The 15,025-nt window shown below is 40.0% G+C and overlaps 2 protein-coding genes and 1 non-coding gene across 7 annotated transcripts; 2 read left to right on the forward strand and 1 right to left on the reverse strand.

Moving 5' to 3' along the window:
• Positions 1-837: 837 nt before the first annotated feature.
• Positions 838-8,946, reverse strand: LOC113127443 (glycerol kinase). 3 transcript variants are annotated; one of them, XM_026302021.1, is made up of 21 exons: positions 8,708-8,946; positions 7,687-7,760; positions 7,479-7,585; positions 7,296-7,373; positions 6,991-7,070; positions 6,614-6,751; positions 6,400-6,509; positions 6,075-6,141; positions 5,778-5,795; positions 4,635-4,670; positions 4,448-4,515; positions 4,318-4,360; positions 4,144-4,224; positions 3,851-3,929; positions 3,582-3,678; positions 3,398-3,482; positions 3,167-3,287; positions 2,588-2,731; positions 2,406-2,492; positions 1,974-2,060; positions 838-1,520 (listed from the first exon to the last, which is right to left on the reverse strand). In XM_026302021.1, exons 1-21 carry the CDS (start codon positions 8,798-8,800, stop codon positions 1,510-1,512), a joined length of 1,704 nt encoding a protein of 567 aa, XP_026157806.1. In that variant the 5' UTR covers positions 8,801-8,946; the 3' UTR covers positions 838-1,509. The 3 variants fall into 3 exon arrangements, with proteins under 3 accessions (XP_026157806.1, XP_026157807.1, XP_026157808.1); XM_026302022.1 differs by lacking the exon at positions 5,778-5,795; XM_026302023.1 differs by lacking the exons at positions 838-1,520; positions 1,974-2,060; positions 2,406-2,492 and having other exon boundaries at positions 2,602-2,731; positions 3,171-3,287.
• Positions 8,947-9,681: 735 nt separating this feature from the next.
• On the forward strand, positions 9,682-14,934 carry LOC113127299 (gap junction Cx32.2 protein-like). Of its 3 annotated transcripts, none has more exons than XM_026301758.1 (11): positions 9,682-10,087; positions 10,781-10,863; positions 10,953-11,128; positions 11,280-11,351; positions 11,438-11,518; positions 11,944-12,271; positions 12,789-12,967; positions 13,092-13,163; positions 13,327-13,386; positions 13,567-13,752; positions 13,896-14,934. In XM_026301758.1, the coding sequence occupies exons 2-11, from the start codon at positions 10,794-10,796 to the stop codon at positions 14,031-14,033; spliced, it is 1,362 nt and encodes a 453-aa protein (XP_026157543.1). In that variant the 5' UTR covers positions 9,682-10,087; positions 10,781-10,793; the 3' UTR covers positions 14,034-14,934. The 3 variants fall into 3 exon arrangements, with proteins under 3 accessions (XP_026157543.1, XP_026157542.1, XP_026157544.1); XM_026301757.1 differs by having other exon boundaries at positions 13,900-14,933; XM_026301759.1 differs by having other exon boundaries at positions 13,846-14,036.
• On the forward strand, positions 9,715-9,786 carry trnag-ucc (transfer RNA glycine (anticodon UCC)). Its single transcript has one exon. It is a non-coding gene; the product is annotated as a tRNA-Gly (tRNA).
• Positions 14,935-15,025: the final 91 nt, after the last annotated feature.

Raw genomic sequence — 15,025 nt, forward strand, 5'->3', positions numbered from 1 at the left:
AAGGACTTACGAGCAACTAAACAGACCAATACGTTTGGAAGTTTTGTTTAAGCTTAAAAATTAAACCGTGTTTCAAATTTAAACACCTAAAAAAAACACTGTGTCAAGTAATGTGCATTAATATATCAACCAGCTTCATTTTTGATTACATGGATTTTAATTTGAATAAAAAACCGTTTCTGTACAGAAGAAGTGATAGTACACATACATGCTGGTTCCTCACTGGAAACCCTTCCATTTTCAACTAGTGCTTGCAGAACATGAAACCCTTTTTTAAACCAAATACCCAGTCTGTCTCTGTTGTGTATCGTTTCTGACTCACACAGAAGGAACATGACAAATGTTTGACGGGCAACAAAAACAACAACTTTGTTTACTCATTCAAGGTTAACTATTCAAACTGTAAGTACACAGTAAAGGGAAGTAGTTTCACTTTCCCAATATGTTATAAAGCTTCCTCTGATGGGCCATTATTTTAAATAATCTAAACAAAGTAAAAATACTGAGCTCTGACATTTTAGTGCAACTAATTTCTTGAGGACATAAAGGACATGTCAAAAACTGCAATTCAGCATAATTTCACACATTCTGAGGAAAATAATGTTTGCTATTTTCACAAACCTGCAAGTCAAACAGTGGAGGATGTTTAAACACTGAAATAAAGGTTAGCCAGGCCTGAAAAAATAAAAAAATATACTGTTTGCAGATCCATGGAATGAAAAAAATCATTCTGGGATAAAAAAAAAAAAAAAAAATGCTTAGACCAGCATTTTGTAGAATAAATTAATAACAGCTGTCTGTCCCAGATGATATTTTAGTTAGTTTTTGGCTTTGACACACACACACACACATATATATATAAAAATATGTGTGTATGTGTGTGTGCCCATTTATTCCTGTGCCTTCATATATTATCATAAAACACAACAATCCACAAAAAATGCCAATTGCTTACATAACTAAATCCTTTTCCCCATTGTTAACAAGCCTTCAAGTAAGTATAAGAATTTTCTTCTTAATCCCAAATGGTAAACAAAACAAAACCAAAAAGTATAAAGTGCTTTAAGTGGGGGGTTTAGGAAAACACCATTAGATGACTGTTAGAGAGTAACAGTGAAGCAATAGATCAACACAGTAATGCAAACTAGATGGTGAAGTTTATCTAACACAAATATGCACAGATTACAGTTTCAACCACCATCAACAGGGCTCAGAAGTGACAATATATAACAGTGAAAAAATATTGCATGCAAAGTTCAGGTGAGATGGACTGAAGTCTTCTTGTCTGCTGTACAGAAGAAGGAGCAGAATAAAGAAATGAGTCAGTTTGAACGTATCCTGTTTTTCCAGTCAGTAGTTAGATTCGACAGGAGTGTCTTTCTTGGAAGTGTCATTCTCTGGAATGCTGTTTTTGGGGGGGTGGGGAGGGCAGTGCAAGACAGAGTCCAATTGGTGGTCCAACATGAAGAGTCTCTCATGTTTTACTTTAATGCCTCCAGGAGTCTGAGCCTAGTTGTGGCCTAATGACAGAAAATAAACACAGACTAGTTTCATTTGACATCGTGTTTCACTGTCATGGTAGGCAGGCTGTATATCAGGAACGCTTCACTGACATGTAAACATTTGCCAAATGTGAGCCTAGCTTAGTTGGTTAAAAATGCTTTTAGGATGGCTGGTAAACAAGCAGACAGGAGCTGATGTTATCACATAGTGTGAAAACTTCCTGGAACAGAAAACTTAGCATTATACAGTTTCTTCATCCAGTTAACATTTTCTAAATTCAAAGTAACGCTAACTACCCAACACAAAGAAATGAATTAACCTAAATGTACTTAAATGACTTCATTTCCACTGGAAATGTCTAAATCGTTGTTTAAAAGGAAATGTCCAACAGTGTTACTAAATAATCTCTAAGCCAAACAGAAGACTGTGCTTCACACACTCATGGCACTAACAGTTCAGTAGACACTGACCTGCTATGTATCTTGCACCAATTAACATCAACATGCTGCCCATGATGTAGAAGCCCAGAGGGACGCTGCTGAAGATACTAGTTTCACCTTTTGGTCATCCAAAAAAAAAAGTGACCAATACAAATGTCACAGAGAAGAGAGAGAGTGAGAAAAGGAATAATTCATCAACAATTCAACAGTAGAAAAAAACATGTTGGTTTAGGTAATGAAAACATTTATTTATCATCCACATCAGCTCAGTTACAGCAGATCTAGAAGATCAGTTCCTGAACATGATGAGACGACCTGCAGCATTATGGTTTTAAACAGCAATACAGGGACAGTATTACACCCTTGATATTATGACCAAGCTTTGCAGTTAATAGCTTTATATGTGAAGTGTGTCCTGAGGCAGTTATGTCAGTTATGTCAAAGTTATGTGGCCCTGCTCACCATTTCCATTAAAAACAGGCTCTGTCGTCTCCCAGTTCATGGATTTCTGAACCGCCTTCTTCCATCGGGCGTACCGATATTCACTCTCTGCAAAGTACATCGACAGAAGCACCTTTCATTTTTAAACAGTGGTTACTGAGGAACACAGAGCAACATCCTCCTATCTTCTCAGCTTACTGTACCTTCAGGATTGATCTGAGGCTCAAACTTCTCTGAGGTGACTTCAGTCAGGTCCTCTGGGTTCAGACTCCACACGCTCACCCCCTCTGCTGCTCCTGCTGCCATTGCAGCACCGAGTGCCGTGGTCTCGGGCATGGACGGCTTCACTGACAACAGTTGATGGAATCAGACAGTCACAATTTACACAGCTCTTCTGACTATTCTCATAAGACAGACTGCAGATAGTTAGGGGCAGTGTGGTTTAAAAAAAAAAATTGAAAAATACTTGTACTTAAATACGAGTACTATCTCGTATTTAAACTCCCTGATCTACTGGCATTTTCAGCCTCCTGTAAGACTGAATATAATGCCAATTAAAAAGTGTTTAATGGTGATAGATAACAGATCTGAATGTATTAATCATAAAGTTTAAGAAAGAAAGAACACTCTGTCCTTGCTTCTCAGACAGATGTGAAGAGCAGGAGAATGTCCTCATGATGTTGGGCAGAAAAGACTTGGTGCAATAAGGGAACTGCCATAGCTCTTTGGACTCACATGACTTCACACTTAAAAACATTATAGCAAATCAAAGGAGATGTTACCAACAGGTATGCAGAGAATGTCAGCCTGCAGCTGCATTAGCAGCCTGTTGGATGTCATTCCTCCATCCACCTGAAGCTGGGTCAGTGGGATGCCACTGTCCTGGTTCATTGCATCCAGTATCTGCCCACAAACAAGAGTTATTCTACAAACACCCGCATCAAATCACACACATATCATCAGACACTAGCACATGTCTATGATGATCAGTTAGACAAGAACAGAGTGCTCACCTCTCGTGTCTGGAAACAAACAGCCTCCAGTGCAGCAAACGCAAGGTGACTCTTATTAGTGAACTGAGTTAACCCGCAAATGATCCTAAGACACAGGAAGACAGAATGAATCAGAAGGACTAAGACGTATGTCAGCAGGCTGTGTGAGATTTTTAGAACAGTACGGAGTAGCGTGTGGTCTTACCCTCTCGCACTAGGCTCCCAGTACGGTGCATAAAGACCAGAAAATGCAGGAACAAAATAACAGCCATAGGATGTACAGACCGATGCAGCCAACTTCTCTGCACAGGGAACATCACAAAACAGGAAACACAAAGAGCTTTGTTAAAGTCTTGGTTTTAGGATCCACAACAGCTTAATATATCATAAATGGAAAAGTCTACACGACATCACAGTCCTGAAGAAACTGCTCATCATATTTAATCTGTCTGAACATAGATGAGCAGGACATACCAAGCTCTTCAGATGAGCTGATAATCCCAAGGTTGTCCTGCAGCCAACGGACCACAGCTCCTGCGATGGCCACAGAGCCCTGGCATGAAGTGGAAATAATGCAACTAAATCTATAAATGGCCAGACTGTAGTGTGTGAACAGCTTAGGAAACTGTTCACATGATGCCAACATATGAACATTTTCCCTCTTTACAAATTCCAATTAACGTAGAATGTTTTGAGATTAACTGTCCTGATTGTTAAGTTGAATGGCAAAAAAGAACATTGATGCCAGTGTATTAAAGAAACTGTACCTCCAGTGCATAACAGGCAGGTTTGTCCCGACCAAGTTTGTATGCCACAGTGGTCAGAAGACCATGGTCGGACATTACAGGCTGCACAACAAAAGAAAAATGAATGAATCCCTGTATGTTTGCAGGGATGTCACCATTTCCATGTGTGTAAAATACACATCTGAAGTTATGTACCTTGGCTCCAGTGTTTCGCAGGAGAAAGCAGCCAGTTCCGTACCTACGACACACCATAAACCAAACTTCTAGTTGATTTTTTTAACAAAAGGCAATTCGCACATTTGCCACATGACACAAAGCTTCTTACGTGTTTTTAGCTTGTCCATCCTGAAAGCACATCTGTCCAACAAGTGCTGCTGACTGATCCCCAAGACACTGTTTAGAAATGAGACACTCATTCATTAGATTAACAACTCATTAACATTTCAGTACATAAGGGAATTGCTGGTAAAGTAAAATAGTGAATAATAATACAAATAATAGCAACAACTTACCCCTGAAATGGGGACACCTGAAAGCTCCCCTGATTTCTGTCAAAAGAAGAGATGGATTATTTTAGAAGCGAACACTACTTTTTTCCTTTTTAAATCATTTTTTCTTCAAAAATGTATTACACATCTGATAATATATCACGTTTAACTTGGGCAGCCTTGGATTTAAATGAAGCATAAAATAATATCTAATAGAATCAATAGTTCAAAAATATCTTTAGAATAATAAGTAAGACTTATAAAATAAATCACACGGCTGAGTGTAATTCAAAGACACAGCTGCTGGTCAAATAAATCAACAGTAATAAACACAGGTGGACAAATATTTTTAATCACTATGAGACACAACCTTGTAACATCCCACTGAAAACAACTACTCATTTGACTACATGAACTCAAATAACTACAATAAACCTGTTTGATTCTACCACAACATTTTACTTAAAGCATGTTCTGTAACAGTGAGGGAAAACTAGAGCTAGTGTGACCCTGGAGAAAGGAAAATGTCTTCACTCCTTCACAAGGCTGGTGTTTCGATCAGATGGTTAAATGCAGAGGTAAAAGTAGGTTAAATGAAACTGGGCCAAAGAGTGAAGAGATTTAGGAGATATGATGGGATGCTGCAGAGGAAAATGGAGTAATGAGCATCAGTGACAACCAGCCCAGCAGCATGCCACAACAGAAGCAATGGAGGACAGGGACCATCCAGTACATTTCCAAAGGAGCACTCATGTTTGTGTGTGGATCCAAAAATAACCAAACAAAAAAAACTCAACCCAATAAAATGACATGAAATAAACATCCCACCACCTGCAACTGGCCCAACATCTGGCAGATACAGAGCAACTTCTAAATTGATTTTAGCAGTTTTCAGCATCCATCAACTCCTAGAGATGTTTTACTGAGTTTACACAAAAAACAGGTATTGTAATTGACTTACTCACATTTTCAATGGCAGGTTATTATTGCTGTGTAATAAATATTTCATGTGTTCATGTGTGTTTTTATTGCTTTTGTGTAGCTGCATAAGATGAACAGCACCTTGGAAATGCACAGCGTGATGGTGCATTCACTTCCACCATGGAGAAGTAGGATGAGTTACTTTGCATAATGAGGTAAAAGTACTGACGTTGAGTTGTTACTTACCCAGCTAGAACATATTTTCTACCAGTGAGAGAAGAGAGACAATGGCACACAAAAAATGCCTAAAGGAATTTTTCAGTCAACCATCATGCACTTAGAACAAACAAAGAAAACACAAACAAAAAGCTAGATTCTGTCATTAGTGCCCTGCTAAATGAGACATTCCACTCTGACCACCAGAAGAGTCCTGCTAGACACACCAATGAAATCAGTAGGCTAAAAGTACCTCTAAACACATATTTTTGTGAAATTGAAGTACACTAGACTTGGAAAGATAGCGACAGAATTACAGATGCTTACCATGAGACCATATATTTCTGAAGAACTCCTCACTCTGGGCAAGATCTCCATGGGAATGCCAAAATATCTGATGAATATTAGTAGAAAACAGCCTATGAATAATGAAGCCATTTCTGCTTTCCATAAGAATTGTAAATCTTACAGTGTGCACTGCACTCATATGCAATACCATTTCAGTGAAATTATCAAAGGATCATGTTTTTTCCCCACTTTCCCATTATATTTAAAAAAAAGTCGAAATTTGAATGAACTCCAAAGTCAAAAGATCATCTTTGTCATTAATATTTCTCAAAAAACAGACAACATGGTGAGATTAAAGTCGTACTTGCACAGTTCTGGGTCCCAGTCCATAGTGTGAATGTTAAAGAGCATGGTTCTGCTGGCGTTGGTCACATCTGTGCAGTGGACTCCACCTGACTTGCCTCCGGTCAAACACTGTTGGCCAGCCATCAAAAAACAAACGAAATCAGTCGGCCTTAAAATTGTTATACCCTGAAGAGAAAATTTCAAAACAGCTGATGTAGAAAGTGTCCGATTACCCAAATGAGCCAGGAGTCAACAGTACCAAACATGGCGCGGTGAGACACGATGGCTTCATGGACTTCGGCCACATTGTCCATCAGCCAGCGAAGTTTCACTGCACTGAAGTAGGTGCTGATGGGGAGCCCTGTTTTATGCTGCAGATTGACAATGATATAAACAAATCTACAAGTGTTGCAACATCACTACAACTGTGCTTTTATTTTCAATAGCAACGTGCTTACATGTATAGGAACACAAAACGACAACCACATACAGTAAAACATGTTTTGTTGAATATAGTCAGGATCACTGAAGCTGAAGCCACATGCTTAACCTTCACATGCAAACCTGATGATGAAATCAGACGAGCCAGGACAACAAATCAGGACCATACCTTCAAGTGGTTCTTATTCCTTCCAGGGGTTTTATTGATAAGACGTTCAACTGTAGATTGAGTCCGCAGGTCCAGCCAAACTGAACAAAAGCACTGCTGTTATCTGACAGGAATCAAGATCACTCACATCCAACAACCCTATCTGCACTTTGTGTAAGAGAGTTTGCTGCCAGTTCTTAATTAACATAATACAACTTAGCACTTCAGCTACATTTATGATGCTTGTACTGGCAACCAATGTGAGATCTGTGCCAGGATAAAGTAAATAGTGCACAAACAATGACGGAAACAAAATCGAACCTCACCGATTGCATTGTAGAGGGGCTCCCCTGTTTCTTTGTCCCAAACAAGTGTGGTCTCTCTTTGGTTGGTCACTCCAATCGCTATACAGATTCAAGCAACAAGTCCCAAAGGGTTAAGGTCACATACTACTTTGAAATAGATGAAAATCACATGTTAGTGCAGCTTAAAGAAAGCCACATGCATACCTTTAATGTTGGTGATGTCAATGTTGAGCTGGGTCAGTTTCTCACATGTCCTTTCCATGCACTCGTACACAGACTGCAGAATTTCTTTGGGGTCCTCCTCCACCCATCTGAAAATAAGGATTAAAAAAACAACATTTTATAAGCTTTGAATGCATCTTTTACGATCTATAGATATATAGTAATTTTTATAATCTGTCTTTTCTCTTACCCTTCTTTAGGGAAGCTCTGTTTGATTTCTACCTGATGGTGGCTGAGGAGCTCTGCGGTTTTGGAATTGAACACCTTTAAAGAGAGCAACCAGAGAAAGAACTGGCTTCAGTTGACTAAAGACTACATTCCTCTACAGACAGCTGACGGAGCATGTGCTCACTCCTGGTGACAGCCCAAACTAACATCCTTTGTATTTCAGACTTGTCTGTCTAGACTTGGGGGTTCCTCCCTTCAAGTACACACTGAGCATTAGCTAGTTGAATTTAATGTTTTTACACGTTACCAAGAGAACATGTTGAATCAGATGGATTTACATAAACACTTTTAAATAATCATGTTATATTACACTTTATTTAGACTTGGCTGCATATAGCCAACGTCACTTTTAACTGTACAATTATCACAGCTAAAAATACACTTTGCATCATGTGGCATTCACCAACCTCAGATGAGAAGTCTAGGGAACAAAAAAAACCGCACTGCTGCCACCTGTCGCCATATTTTATATATATATATATATAATATATATATATAATATTCACATTTCAAACACAGCAACTGAAGCGAATAATTTAATTATCAAACCAACATGTTTCTAGTGTTTCTCAACATTCAAGGGCATTTCCTCTCCTCTTTGACTGCTACTCTCTCATTCATGGAAATAATCTCCTGCTGCCTTCACGTGCTGTTGGAAATTTAACAATTTACTGATGGTAAGACGTTTGTCAAGCAAATCAATTCAGTTTGGGTTATCCAAACACCGTAATAATGCAGCATAGTAATCACATGAATTCACCTTGTCTAATGTAAGAACAGATCAACCTTAAGGCGACAAACTAAGCGATGCGGAGCTTTTAGGGTTTGGGTTAAAGGACACAATAAACTGACTCCAACCCGTCAGTGTGGTAACAAGACTTCACGCTGCTATTTAAAAAAAAAGAAGCTGTAAATGACTCAAAGACACCTCCAGCGTTAACGCATTTCTGAGCCACGCATGAAGCGCAACCGGTTTGTCTTACCAGAAACCGAGTCGAACTCGTGCCCTGGTCAATGGCTGCAACCAGCGGGCCCAACATTATCCGGTGCGAGGACGCAGCCATGGTATCGTTCATGGGCAGCCCCGGAGCTTCGCCACCGAGCTAAGCAGGACAGAGATTAACGTTAACGTTACTTCCCCCGGTAATTAAGCGGCTCAAGATCAACCACGGGAGCGACAAGTCGGTCGCGGCCTTTACACGTAACGTTCGTCAAGGCCATCGATGATGACGTAACCAGATGTGTCCTTGCGTCAACACAAATATAAATAAGATACGAAGAAATCACTTTGATTTTAACGTCAATAATTTAATATCGCCTATCCTACATCTCCATTTTATTTTACTCGTCACATTCAGGTAAATATGTTTAATAGTAATTTCGATAAAATGCCAGCAGGTACCTTCTCCCTCACAGTAAGCTTTATGTAGTTATTCATATATTGCTTACGTTATTTTTAGTTTCGGAAATCATATTAAAGTTGGTTTTGTTGATGTACTTTTTTTAGGGAAATCACTGTCTAATTAAATATGATTTGAGGATGAAAAGAAACACATTCCCATAGCGGGACTCGAACCCTAGCCGACTGGGTTTATGCGATTTATTATTTACTCTCAACAAATCAGGTCCCTCAGTCTCCGAAAACGGACAAGCGTCAGTGCTGCTCAGTCACGAAAAATACAACAAGTAACCCTCAAATAGTTTCATGTACTTGTTCTTTGAAAGTCAAAGTGAATTTCTCTGCCTTTAAAATAGCTTCACTGTTCAAACTCTGCGTTATGATGAAGGTCATGTGATGTCAGATGAAGTCCTTAAATCCTGCTCTGAGCGGTTCAGTACCAGTTTCTGCTACACTTGTTATTACAGAGTCAACAGAGGTACCGGAGCTGGGGTTTTTTTCTAATGGACCTCACCCTCCCTCCCTCCCTCTTTTCTGCTCCTCCTCCTTCTCCATCGTTCATCCCAGAGGACAATTTGCTGTTTCTTAAGAGCGATGGTGGTATAGTGGTGAGCATAGCTGCCTTCCAAGCAGTTGACCCGGGTTCGATTCCCGGCCATCGCAAAATCTTTAAGTACTTAAAAGAGGTTGGGTGCTCAAAGTTGATTGCTCGAGAAACAAATCTGTTTACCACCTCTTTCGGGACCTTTTCCAGCCATTTCCAGGAACTCTATTCAGTATTATTTCACTTTCGACCATTAAGGAGGCTGAAGCTTTTTTCATCAGTTTTCAGGAAATGTCTCAGGCATGATGGGACAACACCCGACTTTCTGCGGAGGGAGGAATTATCCGGGAAAAAGAAACTCCCCCTACATATTAGTGTGTTGTAGCTGTTTGTTTGACCTAGAACAGAGACAGAAGTTTGGTAAGTTGTTCTTTTTTGTTGTGTTGTCATGTACTGTAATATAATAATGTCAAACCTTTTCTGTGTACTGGGTACCTGTATACTTTATCCAACTTATTTTAGAGCTGTGTGCAGTTTTATTACATTGTGTAATTAATGCCACACTTCGCTGGTTCTAGGTAAAATCTTTTACTTTGCCTTCAATCAAGTTGAGTTTGCTGTCATCCTTGTAATATTCCTACGTCACTGAGTTAATGTTACTCTGCACTATTAACTAGTTCGTCATCATCTTTTGGTTCATAGCGTCATCCTGCCATTTTTGTGTTTTGGGTGTATTTTATATTCTTTTTTATTGTAGATACCCTTGATTGTTTATTCATTTATTTTTTTAGTTAGTTATTTTTAATGTTGGAAAGCACTTTGGTCAACCTGGGTTGTTTTAAGGTGCTATATGAATAAAGATTAATTGATTGATTGATCATCTGTCCAACATGTTTACTCTCTTGAAGTGAGCAAGACAGAAAACATCTGGAGAACAGTTAACAGGAAATAGGAGGTGGTTGTTTCCAGTAATTGAGAAATTTTGGACTAATACCAGCCCATATCTCTCTTACGTTATATTTTGCAGAACCACATCTCTTAGCTGGTGTTTTCTACTGAAACACTGTGATAGATGGACTAATACATGTTGACCTCTCCTTATAACGTTCACAGAACAACAGTGAGAATGAGGAGCCAGAAGTTGGGTTTCCTGAGGAGCCTGCTGTGCAAATGGCAATCCCAAGCAACTCTCATCGGTGTCTTTCCTTATATTCTCTATTTTTAACACTGCAGATTCTGCATTTAGGGGCGAATGTGAATTACAGTGGAGTTTGATTTCTCTCAGGTAAATTGGTGCTGCCTGTGCTCCTGCTCATCAGACTGGTGACACTGGGAAGTGCAGTGCAGACAGCCTGGCTGGATGATGATGAGTTTACCTGTGACACACAGCAGCCAGGCTGTACAGAGAGCTGTTACGATGCCTTCATACCTCTGGTTCCTACACGTCTGTGGACACTTCAGGTCACCAGTGTTTTCTATTTTTATTTCTTCTATTTTCTTTGATCTTAAACAACCGTTGTGTTTTTATAAACTTTTTCTCTGAAATATCAGCCTGGGGTTGAACACAGCTCTGTAAAGATTTCTATTAACCACACCATGAATTGCTCTGCAGCTGGTTCTGGTTCTGGCTCCTGGTCTTGTTTTCCTCTGCTACCTGATCCACCTCACAAACCAGGAGAACCGGGTGAGATGATACAAAAGACATGCCCGTGTTTTAAATCATACCTAAGGTGCAACAATAGCAACCAATCATGTTCTGTTCTCTCTAAGGTGAGGAGGGAAGATGATGAGGTCAAAGGTCATGCTCTGGGAGTGTACATTGCCTGCATGGTTTCTGTAATACTGGTAGAGGTAAGACATACACATACACATATTAAAGTTCTGTAGTAATATGATCACTTGAAACTACTGCCTTCATGTATTTCACACTGTGCTAGTAGTATACCTTGTCAGAGTTACCTCTGTCTTACCTCTGTTTATTCTAGAGGTAAGAAGCTGGGCTGAACCAACAGATTTTCATTGGTGATAATGAGTTTGATGTCATATTCCCATTTCCAAAGGCAGAAGAGATTTTAGTTTTTACTAATTTCTTTAACAAAAACTACTCAAAAAGACAATGAAGCCGTTACATCCTTTTTCAAAAGCTATCCAATCGAACTCTTATCTTTAGAAACACAGTCAACTTCAGACTGATTTGCTATTTAAAATCTGCATATTGACCCAATGTCACTTCAGATGTAAAAGTACAATAGTGTATTTCAATGCTTACATTACAGGTTGGATTTCTCGTGGCACAGTCACTACTCTACGGTTTCTCTATGAACGTTTACCTTCTGTGTGGAGCACCTCCATGTCCTCACCGGGTAGAGTGTACCATGCCCAGTGCGCAGCAGAAGACAGTATACTTGCTCATCATGTTTACAGCGTCCTGCGTCTCGGTTGTGCTCAGCCTGGTGGAGTTGGGCTGTGTGCTGCTAAGATTCAAGCCTTGGCTGAGGCAGCCGGACAGAGCAAAGGCCCTTCAGTCTGGATCAGTGGTCGAGCAAAGCCAGAGTTTCCTGAGTGACCTGCTGAACCTCTGGCACTCCCATGCAGGTCTCTTAGGTACTGAAGGCAGCACACAAGAAATACAGCAAGGATGGGACAGATAGTCACCTCAAACATAAAAACTATGTTTTAATGTTTAATTCAGGTCAAGTAGGAGGAGAGGAATATACATAGCACTTACAATTTACATCCAAATAACACTGTAGAACACTGTAGACCAGGGATGGGCAAATCTGGTCCTCGAGTACCACTGCCCTGCTCGTTTTCCAACTATTCCTGCCCCACACACTGGTGATTATCTGGACCAGGTGTATTCAGTCAATCATAAGCTGAAACATACCACCTCAGATTAGAGTGGAGTGGGGTAAGACAAACTCAAGTGGTATCTTCCAGCTTGTGATTAGCGAGACACATCTGATCCAGGTAATCAGCAGTGGGAAGGGCAGGGATAGGTGGATAGAGATAGAGGACCTGAGTGGCCCACCCCTGCTGCAGCTAATGTAGGGGAAACAAGCATTTTTTAAAATATTTGAATAACAGAAAAGTGATCTGACTCACTGTTCCTCTCTCTCAGGTAAAACCATTCTCCCGGTGTTGCAGTTGATCCGGCTTGTTATTGTCGGGGCAGCGGTCAAGCCAGTTTGGCACAATGACTTAAAAAACTTCGTTTGTAATTCTGCACAACCGGGCTGCAGCCAAGCTGCCTTCAGTCTAGTCTCTGCCTTCTCTTTGCATCAGTACTGGACCCTGCAGGTATCAGTGATAAGATGGTGCTAAAAGTAAAAACATGTTTCTAGATGTGACGCCCTGTTTTAGGCTGCAGATCAAACAGATACTGTATAAAAATGTGATTAATTACTACATGAATTATCTCCAGGTGGTTCTTGTTTTGGCTCCTGGTCTGGTTTTCTTCTGTTACCTGGTCCACCTCATCATCATGAGAAAAAAGGTAGATAACATGTTTATTACAGTGAGACTTTAAACACAAGTGATAATAGTATGTGTCCTGTGGAAACCCTCTGATAAATGCTCAGGGCCAAGCAAAAGAAGGTTTTCTTGTGCTTCTCACTTTGGGCTGCCTGTCAATGCATCTTCTGTGGTTTTACTCTCAGGTTAACAGGCAGGTACTTGGGGCATATTTGGGCCTGTTGTCAGCTGTCATTCTGCTGGAGGTGAGTGTATGCACACACCACAACAAGCATACACAGTGTTTATCGTGAGTGTCGATTATAGATGTCACATGACAGTCAAAGGCAGGACAAAGTATTGTCTTGTCACGGGGCCCAGCAGGTTTATTAATTGCCTGGCCTGATTCTGACTGTGACATCACGGATGTTTTTCTCTGCCTCCAGGTGGGATTTGCAGTGGGGCAGGCTTTGGGTTTTGGTTTCTCCCTGTCCACCACTGTCATAGCAGTCACCAGTACATGTTCCTACAGAATCAATTGTTACGTCTCTCATGCAACAGAGAAGTCACTTTTCATGGTCATCATGTTCTCCGTGGGGTGTCTGTCAGGCCTGCTGACTCTGGTGGAGATGGTGAGTTCACTGTTGAGAAATACTAATTTTAGCTGATGATATTAAAGTGTTACATAAGTCAACTTTACTCATCATGGCACTTTGATTGTAAAGCTTTTCACAGATGGTTAGCACAAGAACCTTAACACTGGTTAAACTTTAAGACAGTTACTAAAACTGAAGAAGGTGCTGAAGAGGGAGAGGCCATGGCAAAAACACCAGAACAAAAGCAGCCTGAACACCTCGGGACTGCAGATTGGCTCAGTTGTCAGGAAGGAGGCAGACTCTACAGAGGACAATGAAGACTCCACTAAACTCAACATCCAAAGTGAAATAATATAAAGTTCACTAACATCAACTCTCATAAAGGGCGCAGAGTGAGCTACCACTGGAAGTTTTATACAAACCATCTTTTCCAGAGGGAAATTCTGACAACTCTGCCCTGCTCTTTTATACCCAGTTTTTTTTATCATATCTGTCACATTTAATATTTTTATACTTTCCTAACAAACTGTACATTACTGTGAAACCATTTTAACGGGAAAAAAATATTCATTAAAAGTCAGATAAAGCTTGTAGAATTGTAGAAAGATTGTTCCCACAATCTTTAGATTTTTACTTCACAGCCGCATGTTCTCTGATTTTTCTCACCAAAATAAAAGAAATGTCACCAAAACAAATGTATGAGTATCTGATGACTCCTCAGGTTAATATAACACACATCAACTGGGAAAAGGCTTTGACACTACAGTAAATCAGTCAGATGTCAGCCATATACATATTTTACATTCAGTTTGACTCACTGTTCCTAGGAATGGCAGAATCCAAAGAAACCATCCAAGCATCACATTAACCCAGTGTGAAAGTCATCTGTGTAGAATGTAAATATGTGGATGTCCTGCTGAAAGACTCCTCTGCTTCTCCTCCTCCTTCTTCTTTAGTGCCCTCCTCCATGCTGCTAACAATTAACATCATAGATGTTTAGACATCTGTAGAGTATGGATCAAATTATCAGTGAGCTACTACAATTGTGCTTCCTTTTGCTGCCTCTCTAATGCCTCTAATACAACCTAGTCCAGGCTGTTTTCATCTCACATGATCTAAACCAACGTCAGACAGAAGTACCTGATTTTGAACACTAGATGTCAGTGGTCACACAGGTTCAGGTTTTAGAGCTGAGCTACTGCCTGAGTCAAGTGCACAAATTTCTATTTCCAAGTTAACAATTTCAAATTAAAGAGATGACAAATCGAGAGTCAGAGCATTAAATAACACAACACAACAATGACTGGCT

This window comes from Mastacembelus armatus, chromosome 2, assembly GCF_900324485.2.
Source record: "Mastacembelus armatus chromosome 2, fMasArm1.2, whole genome shotgun sequence".
Taxonomy (NCBI): Eukaryota; Metazoa; Chordata; class Actinopteri; order Synbranchiformes; family Mastacembelidae; genus Mastacembelus; species Mastacembelus armatus.